The sequence below is a fragment of the Trichomycterus rosablanca genome, chromosome 12 (assembly GCF_030014385.1).
Source record: "Trichomycterus rosablanca isolate fTriRos1 chromosome 12, fTriRos1.hap1, whole genome shotgun sequence".
Lineage (NCBI taxonomy): Eukaryota > Metazoa > Chordata > Actinopteri > Siluriformes > Trichomycteridae > Trichomycterus > Trichomycterus rosablanca.
Window position 1 is genome coordinate 35,412,953 of NC_085999.1, and position 10,660 is coordinate 35,423,612.

The 10,660-nt window shown below is 40.0% G+C and overlaps 1 protein-coding gene across 4 annotated transcripts in view; it reads right to left on the minus strand.

Annotated features, from left to right (window-relative positions):
- The window catches only part of nckap1 (NCK-associated protein 1), a 58,269-nt gene extending 48,431 nt beyond the window's left edge, over positions 1 to 9,838 (minus strand). For all 4 annotated transcript variants that reach the window (XM_063006168.1, XM_063006167.1, XM_063006166.1 and 1 more), the window contains exon 1: positions 9,546 to 9,838. In XM_063006168.1, coding sequence (XP_062862238.1) covers positions 9,546 to 9,653 — 108 coding nt within the window. In that variant the 5' untranslated portion in view covers positions 9,654 to 9,838. The remainder of the gene's footprint in view (positions 1 to 9,545) is intronic.
- Positions 9,839 to 10,660: the final 822 nt, after the last annotated feature.

The window sequence follows — 10,660 nt, forward strand, 5'->3', positions numbered from 1 at the left end:
TCAAATCTTCTGAAACGAATGTGACACACCCATTCAGCCAAAACAAACCCTTTCCTCTGAGGATTCACTTTTTTTACACATAAGTGTCGACTTCCTGAGCCTCCGTTTCCAACTGCGCAGTGTTTGGCTGGTTTACTTACAGACCTTATCAAACCATTAAAACCATTATAGGGCCTTGTTTGTCAGTGGGAATGAACCTGCATGTGTATTTAGTTCCTTCTTAATATGCATGTGAATACTGTGTGGGTGCACACTTTTATAATTCAGACAGTGGTAGCCTGGTGGGTAGATCTTTCGGCTATCAATACAAAGGTTAAGAGTTCGAATCTCAGCTCTGCCACGAAGCCACTGCTGGACCCTTGAGCAAGGTCCTTAACCCTCTCGGCTCCAGGGGTGCCGTACAATAGCTGACCTTTCGCTCTAACCCCAGCTTTCAAACGAGCTGGGATACGCGGAAAAAGAATTTCGTTGTACTGTACACGTGTATATGTATAACAAATATGTCTATCCGTTCCATTCATCCATCGATCCTCCATCACTGTAATCATCTTATCATAAAACCATCTATTAACCTCAATATTCATCTATCCATCTATTCACCCATTTTACTCATCTATCTCCACCTTTACACATCTAACCATCCATTCATCCAGTTCATTATCAGATGTTATCATCCATGCCATGATGAGTTCATCTATCTGTGTCTTTTTTCATCCATCCGTCCTTCTGTCCATCCTATTATTTGTTTGTTTGTTAGGATTTTAACGTCATATTTTACACTTTCGGTTACATTCATGACAGGAACGGTAGTTTATCTTCACACAAGGTTCTTCAGTTCACAAGGTTATATTGAACACAGTCATGGACAATTTAGTGTCTCCAATTCACCTCACTTGCATGTTTTTGGACTGTGAGAGGAAACCGGAGCACCCGGAGTAAACCCACGCAGACACGGGGAGAACATGCAAACTCCACACAAAAAGGACCCGGACCGCCCCACCTGGGAATCGAACCCAGGACCTTCTTGCTGTGAGGCGACAGTGCTACCCACTTAGCCACCGTGCCGCCCCCATCCTATTATCTATCCATCCACCAAACCTAGAATCTGTCCATCCACCCCAAGCCAATATCAATCCAATTATTCAACTAAGATCCAGCCCTGCATACATCATATTAGGTGTTCATATTATTCATATTATCTATATTATCATCCAACCCTCAATATTTCATTGATCAGAGACCGTCTGTCCGTCTGTCCATGCATCCTGCTATTTTATCCCCTATCCATCCTAAAGCCATCTTTCCAAAAATGGATGAATTATCAGAAAGCAGAAAGTATCTGACGTACTTTTGCTATTCATGCAGTAATATCAGTCAGTTCCCAATAAAAACAGCAACCATATTCAATCATTATTTAAAGCAACCATCACCAGCAACGTTATCCACCCAACTGCAACCACACATGAGAAGAAATCCTGTCTGATTAAAATGATTTGGTTTCATGGTGGGAATTCCTTCTCAGCCATGAACTCACACAGCAATAAAAATTCTTGTCACAATTGCAGCTTACACAACAAAAATAAAAGGACGGGAGTTAACGGCGCCAACATCACTGCCTGGCAGTTGCTAAGCAACAGGACTGCCAGAAGCATGCAGTAGGCAAGTGTTGGCTCTGATGAACGAGCAGATCCGAACTACAAAACATTCTGGAAGAAATTAGCAATGAACAGATGAGCTAAATGACTGGGTTTAGTTGGGCTTATAGGATACAAATCACTGATATGATTCCTACAGCAAAATGATTGTACGTGTTCTATTTAACATAAGATCAACTTATAACATCGGAAACGATGGGGAGGTGGAAGCCCTGAAATCACTGGGGTAAAAGAAACATGCAGACGTCCTAAATTTAAAGACAAAAATGTTAAGGCATGATGGATTTATTTCTTTTTGATAACTAAGACATTCACTTGGATAAATGAAGTCTGGAATTAACGTTATTTATTGGTTTATTGAGTACAGTCGACCCTTGACTTACGAATTTAATTGGTTCTGAAGGGCTGTTCTTAAATCAAAATGTCCGTTAGTTAAACCTAATTTTCCCATAAGAAATCATGTAAATATAATTAATTCATGCCAGACCTTCCTAACCCCCTTTACCCCTAACCTTTCTAATGCCTTAAATGCTCTTTTCTGTTATAAATACAACTATATTTTCCCTTAAATCTTAAATTATAGAATAGACATTCCTGTAATAAACAATAATAAACAACAATACACAGTAGTACTGTACATAAACACACATCACATCTCAGTACAGTACGTGTGCTGTACTATACACCATAATACATTTCCTTCTTTTTTTTTTTTATAAAATGTATCTACCAGAAACAACAATAACTCTCATATTTCTCTATTATTTCCTTCTTTATTTCAATAGTGTTGTATTTTGTAGGTGTAATTGCAGGAAAGAAAGAATACTTTACTCAGCTATTTCCTTCTTCTCTCTCACTCACTGCCCCCTCTGTCTGATACACAGTGACAGCTACTGGCAGGAGTAATTATACAACACAACAAATGTAATAGATTTGTTCATTTTCTCACCACTAGGCTTCCTCTGCACATTCTTTGGGGCCATTTTAATAATAAATTTAACGAAATATAAAGAAAACACCGGAAAAACACCGTCCGCTGTCCGAATGTTCGCTCACTGTATATAGGTGTATATATATATATATATATACAGTATACAGTGTATCACGAAAGTGAGTACACCCCTCACATTTCTGCAAATATTTCATTATATCTTTTCATGGGACAACACTATAGACATGAAACTTGGATATAACTAAGAGTAGTCAGTGTACAACTTGTATAGCAGTGTAGATTTACTGTCTTCTGAAAATAACTCAACACACAGCCATTAATGTCTAAATAGCTGCCAACATAAGTGAGTACACCCCACAGTGAACATGTCCAAATTGTGCCTAAAGTGTCAATATTTTGTGTGACCACCATTATTATCACTGCCTTAACCCTCCTGGGCATGGAATTCACCAGAGCTGCACAGGTTGCTACTGGAATCCTCTTCCACTCCTCCGTGATGACATCACGGAGCTGGTGGATGTTAGACACCTTAAACTCCTCCACCTTCCACTTGAGGATGCGCCACAGGTGCTCAATTGGGTTTAGTCCATCACCTTTACCTTCAGCTTCCTCAGCAAGGCAGTTGTCATCTTGGAGGTTGTGTTTGGGGTCGTTATCCTGTTGGAAAACTGCCATGAGGCCCAGTTTTCGAAGGGAGGGGATCATGCTCTGTTTCAGAATGTCACAGTACATGTTGGAATTCATGTTTCCCTCAATGAACTGCAGCTCCCCAGTGCCAGCAACACTCATGCAGCCCAAGACCATGATGCTACCACCACCATGCTTGACTGTAGGCAAGATACAGTTGTCTTGGTACTTCTCACCAGGGCGCCGCCACACATGCTGGACACCATCTGAGCCAAACAAGTTTATCTTGGTCTCGTCAGACCACAGGGCATTCCAGTAATCCATGTTCTTGGACTGCTTGTCCTCAGCAAACTGTTTGCTGGCTTTCTTGTGCGTCAGCTTCCTTCTGGGATGACGACCATGCAGACCGAGTTGATGCAGTATGCGGTGTATGGTCTGAGCACTGACAGGCTGACCTCCCACGTCTTCAACCTCTGCAGCAATGCTGGCAGCACTCATGTGTCTATTTTTTAAAGCCAACCTCTGGATATGACACCGAACACGTGGACTCAACTTCTTTGGTCGACCCTGGCGAAGCCTGTTCCGAGTGGAACCTGTCCTGGAAAACCGCTGTATGACCTTGGCCACCATGCTGTAGCTCAGTTTCAGGGTGTTAGCAATCTTCTTATAGCCCAGGCCATCTTTGTGGAGAGCAACAATTCTATTTCTCACATCCTCAGAGAGTTCTTTGCCATGAGGTGCCATGTTGAATATCCAGTGGCCAGTATGAGAGAATTGTACCCAAAACACCAAATTTAACAGCCCTGCTCCCCATTTACACCTGGGACCTTGACACATGACACCAGGGAGGGACAACGACACATTTGGGCACAATTTGGACATGTTCACTGTGGGGTGTACTCACTTATGTTGCCAGCTATTTAGACATTAATGGCTGTGTGTTGAGTTATTTTCAGAAGACAGTAAATCTACACTGCTATACAAGCTGTACACTGACTACTCTAAGTTATATCCAAGTTTCATGTCTATAGTGTTGTCCCATGAAAAGATATAATGAAATATTTGCAGAAATGTGAGGGGTGTACTCACTTTCGTGATACACTGTATGTATATGTACAGTGTATCACAAAAGTGAGTACACCCCTCACATTTCTGCAGATATTGAAGTATATCTTTTCATGGGACAACACTGACAAAATGACACTTTGACACAATGAAAAGTAGTCTGTGTGCAGCTTATATAACAGTGTAAATTTATTCTTCCCTCAAAATAACTCAATATACAGCCATTAATGTCTAAACCACCGGCAACAAAAGTGAGTACACCCCTTAGTGAAAGTTCCTAAAGTGTCAATATTTTGTGTGGCCACCATTATTTCCCAGAACTGCCTTAACTCTCCTGGGCATGGAGTTTACCAGAGCTTCACAGGTTGCCACTGGAATGCTTTTCCACTCCTCCATGACGACATCACGGAGCTGGCGGATATTCGAGACTTTGCGCTCCTCCACCTTCCGCTTGAGGATGCCCCAAAGATGTTGTATTGGGTTTAGGTCTGGAGACATGCTTGGCCAGTCCATCACCTTTACCCTCAGCCTCTTCAATAAAGCAGTGGTCGTCTTAGAGGTGTGTTTGGGGTCATTATCATGCTGGAACACTGCCCTGCGACCCAGTTTCCGGAGGGAGGGGATCATGCTCTGCTTCAGTATTTCACAGTACATATTGGAGTTCATGTGTCCCTCAATGAAATGTAACTCCCCAACACCTGCTACACTCATGCAGCCCCAGACCATGGCATTCCCACCACCATGCTTGACTGTAGGCATGACACACTTATCTTTGTACTCCTCACCTGATTGCCGCCACACATGCTTGAGACCATCTGAACCAAACAAATTAATCTTGGTCTCATCAGACCATAGGACATGGTTCCAGTAATCCATGTCCTTTGTTGACATGTCTTCAGCAAACTGTTTGCGGGCTTTCTTGTGTAGAGACTTCAGAAGAGGCTTCCTTCTGTGGTGACAGCCATGCAGACCAATTTGATGTAGTGTGCGGCATATGGTCTGAGCACTGACAGGCTGACCCCCCACCTTTTCAATCTCTGCAGCAATGCTGACAGCACTCCTGCGCCTATCTTTCAAAGACAGCAGTTGGATGTGACGCTGAGCACGTGCACTCAGCTTCTTTGGATGACCAACGCGAGGTCTGTTCTGAGTGGAACCTGCTCTTTTAAAACGCTGGATGATCTTGGCCACTGTGCTGCAGCTCAGTTTCAGGGTGTTGGCCATCTTCTTGTAGCCTTGGCCATCTTCATGTAGCGCAACAATTCGTCTTTTAAGATCCTCAGAGAGTTCTTTGCCATGAGGTGCCATGTTGGAACTTTCAGTGACCAGTATGAGAGAGTGTGAGAGCTGTACTACTAAATTGAACACACCTGCTTCCTATGCACACCTGAGACCTAGTAACACTAACAAATCACATGACATTTTGAAGGGAAAATGACAAGCAGTGCTCAATTTGGACATTTAGGGGTGTAGTCTCTTAGGGGTGTACTCACTTTTGTTGCCGGTGGTTTAGACATTAATGGCTGTATATTGAGTTATTTTGAGGGAAGAATAAATTTACACTGTTATATAAGCTGCACACAGACTACTTTTCATTGTGTCAAAGTGTCATTTTGTCAGTGTTGTCCCATGAAAAGATATACTTAAATATCTGCAGAAATGTGAGGGGTGTACTCACTTTTGTGATACACTGTATATGTATATGTATATATATATATATATATATATATATATATATATATATATATATATATATAGATAGATAGATAGATAGATAGATAGATAGAGAGAGAGAGAGAGAGAGAGAGAGAGAGAGAGAGAGAGAGAGAGAGAGTCAACTTGTTCGAGAAGTGTTTCACAAATTTTGGTTCATAATCCGAAATTTGTTCCTATGTTACGTTAAAAAAAAATCACTCGTAACCCAAAATGTTCGTATGGTAACCGGTTCGTAAGTCAAGGGTCTACTGTAATATTTTAGAACTAAATTTGTAGGGCAAAGACTGATAGTCAGTTGGTGCCATGAAGAGCCAACATGGAATTTGAGTCAGAAGTCATTTTGGATGCTGATTTGGTTCTGCTAACAGTGTTCCGCTCATATTACTGTTACGTTTACTACAATACACACTTTTTATTATATAAAGCATGACATATAAATGAAGGAAGGCAACAAAACACTTGAAAAAAAAAAACAAATTCTGTTATACACAAACCAAATTCCACCTGTTACTTTCAACTGATCAGTGACCATAACTGTTGACTAATAAAAGTTCATAACGTCACATCAAAATATTAAAAACATCACAGAGCTTCATAATTTGAATGTGGAATTAATCTGTCCTTCAGGATTAATATTATATAAATGTATCAAAGTTTTCCTGTTGGGGATTGAACCTCAGAATGCCTCTTTATACAGTTACAAATCAGTGCTCTCACTCGGTGAAGATCTGCAACGGCGCTCTCAACTTAAATCGATCACCAGCTGTCGGAAATGAACGGAAGCGACGTTGAATAAACAACTTTTTAATAGGTTACTGGTTAGCTGGTTCACTATTGACACCCCTAAATAAAAAGGTTCAAAAATGAGAGTGTTTGAAGTGTTGGGGGTTTGAAACTAGGCGTGGATGCTTGGAATGTACATTTATTTTACTGCCACCTTCTGATTTATGATGAGTAACAGTAACAGTAATGTGCAGCTTTCCACAAACCCAACCAAAAAACCTTGGACCAGACTGAATCTGAAACACGTGTACACACCAGTTCAGCAGGAAACTCTACACAGAAGTTTACAGAAATGCTACAGGACGAGATAAGTAGCAATGAGTGTGGGTGTGTGGGAGAGTGTAAAAATGTGAGTGTGTAGGCATGAAGAGGAAACATGAGGTGAATGGAATTGACAAAAAACAGACCATATCCCACAAATCCATTCTGCAGCCAACTGGATCAAATCCAGTACATAGCCTTTCAGAGAAGCACACACACACGCACACACACACACACACACACACACACACACACACACACGCACACACACACACACACACACACACAGCAAAACTAACAAGCTTTTCAGTTGTGAATTGTAGTAATGCTATAAACTTTATCTATGTGTATAATTCAAAGTTCCTGCCAGAAATGATTCTGAACGTTTTGCTGTAGTTAAACGGCTTAATTTTCTTTTTTTCTACACAAACGTGTTTATTTTACTCTTGCACATAAGTTTATGTCTCGCCAAGGATTGTTCCTCCCAGTGATTTGGGAGAAGTCAGACCCACCATGACCCTGACCAGGATAAAGTGATGGTAAAACATGAAAGTGAAATGAAATAAAATAAAATAAAAAAACTATATGGTCAGAAGTATGTGGACACACCTCCTAGTTATTGAGCCACACCCATTGCTAACAGGTGTAGAAATGTATAATATTAAATAAATTATATACTTCCAATTCCGTGGCATCATTTCTTTACATGTAATCAGTCAATACATTAATTATTCTTAACAGATGCCAAAATGTCCATGATGAACTTGGCCTAACATCTGTTATAATGATCTGATTCAGATGTGTTAGCGCAGAATACTGTAGCCCTTCAGACCCTGATACGTCTGCTTAATGGCTTTTCACCCCATTACATCGACCCACCTGCCTCAGAAATCGAATATAAATGTTTCCATAAATCACACAACAACAGCAAACAAGCACAAAATCCAGTGGTATTGAGATGCAATGTAGATTTAACAGCACAAAACAACTACTGATCATCAGTGTCTGTCAGAGGATTAAAACAGCACAATCACTGCTTTATGCATCGGTGAATCAGACATCATTAATGCTACAGAATTCTGTACAGAGCTGCAAGATCCGGACAAAATAACTCGAGCACACGCTGGATTGTGAAATCGCTCGAAACATCTTACAGCAAACTGGGACAAAAGAAGTTAAAGAAATTAAACCTTTACTAAAAATTTGTAGGGCAAAGACTGACAGTCAGTTGGTGCCATGAAGAGCCAACATGGAGTCTGAGTCAGAAGTGAAAATCACGCCAACCTCACACGTCTATGATGTACATTAACAAAGACAAAATATTGATCATTTCATATTGATTGATATTGATATTTGATTGAAGGGCAGTGATAGCTCAGTGGTTAAGGTACTGAACTAGTAATCAGAAGGTTGCCGGTTCAAGCCCCACCACTGCCAAGTTGCCACTGTTGGGCCCCTGAGCGAGGCCCTTAACCCTCAACTGCTCAAAATTGTGTTCAGTCATAATTGTAAGTCGCTTTGGATAAAACACAGATTGTGCAGCCATTTCCATAAAGGAATATTATAAAATTTAGGGGCTGGAAAATGATACAATAAATAATAATAATAATAAATACATTTTAGATCATTGATAATATTCCTGGTATTTACAAGCAAAAAAAAATGATATTATTATTATCATATTTAATAATTACTGTTATTATTAATCATGTAATAAATATATGGTACTTCTGTAATACACTATCATTCATATAATAAATAAACACATTTAGTTTTGACTAGAAATAATTAAAATTATAATAATACACTACAGTAATACATTTAATAAATAATTACAATTCATTTAACAAACACGTTGTATATATTTATATATATTCGTATTTCTAACAAGTGCTACTTAATAAAATAATTATAATTAAAGTTATACTTATATTTTACATATAATTAATCTACAGTAGTAATGTCATAAATATTTGCTGTAATTCACTGCACTAGCTGATGTATGATTACGTTAGCATTAGCTATCATGCTAGCTATCTTTACAAAGCGTCTATAAATCCAAACAGGCACACATATATCGGTCAAAATGTCATTTATTTACAAATTACATGTAGCATACGGCTTAATTCCAAAGATAACTCGTTTTATTTTACAACATGGGGTTGTTTAAATACTGTGTTAAAAATGCAGGCTTAGCATGTTAGCATTCGTTTAGCATAGCTAGCGTTACCCACCAGCAACCGAATATCAACACATGAGAAATATCGCAGTGTGGAAAATCTAACCTCGGCGGAATGAAAGAAAAATGTGTGCAATAAGTGACTAAAATGGTATTTATTGGTGTTTTTGGTTGTAATTGAATGACAGGCCCGGGGTTGTACCGGGGTTGAACACGGCTGTCCTAGCTACATGGAAACCATGGTAACGGTATAAAAAGTGCAGTTATTAGATGGTAAATGTGAGAAGCTGATGGAGGAATTTTCTACCTTTTTGATGTTGTAGATGCGGGTTAACATTCCCACTCCTCGATCATTCAGGATGGTCAGTTTCTCCGCCAGTTTCTGCTGGCTCGGCTGCATCACACCCCGAGACATTTTCTATGCGGATAATGATCAATTAAAGTCAGGATTCTGGAACAATATCCCGCTGTGTGTAGTGTAAAAGTAGAGAAATAAATAACCCGGGTCAGGTTCGGTGTTTACATGGATTCCATAGTCCGGGATCAATCCTGCTACACTACACTATCCTCCTATCCTGTATTTTTCTAGGTGTTGTCCCGTTTCCTCTGTAACGCAGGGCTGTGTCCCAATCCACTCCTGATCCCTACCTAGTGCACTACCACAACACACACCGCCATTTTACTATCAAGTACTATCAAGTACTATCAAGTACTATCAAGTCTCTGTTCTAGCGCCCAAGTGGTGGAATGAACTTCCTCTGTCTGTCCGAACATCTGAGTCTCTTGCTGTCTTTAAAAAGCGATTAAAAACCTTCATCACCTTTTTACTAAGCACTTAAGCTGACTTGTACTTATTCACTAACATCTTGTTCCATCCTTTTCCATTTCCAAAAAAACCCCCCCAAAAAAAAGGTTGGTTTGGTTCTAACAGGTTTTTGCAGATTTGTGTTCTTCGACTGTTGTTTGACCTAAACTTGAGAAATGAAATGTTCACTTTGGAAGCACTTCTGTAAGTCGCTCTGGATAAGAGCGTCTGCTAAATGCTGGAAATGTAAATGTAAATGTAAGTAAGAATCTCAAAACAGTATGGAGAGTTCAGGTTTTATTTTACACAAGATTCATCAGTTCACACGTTTAATGTCAAACAGTCACGGACAAATTTGTATCTCAATTCACTTAACTTGCTCGTCTTTGGACTGTGGGAGGAATCCGGAGCTCCTAGAGGAAACCCCCACAGACACGGGGAGAACATGCAAACTCCACACAGAAAGGACCCAAACCGCCCCACATAGGGCTCGCACCCAAGACCTTCTTGCTATGAGGCGACAGTGCTACCCACTGAGCCAGTTTGTTTGTTTATTAGGATTTTAACGTCATGTTTTACACTTTGGTTACATCCACGACAGAAATGGTAGTTACTCA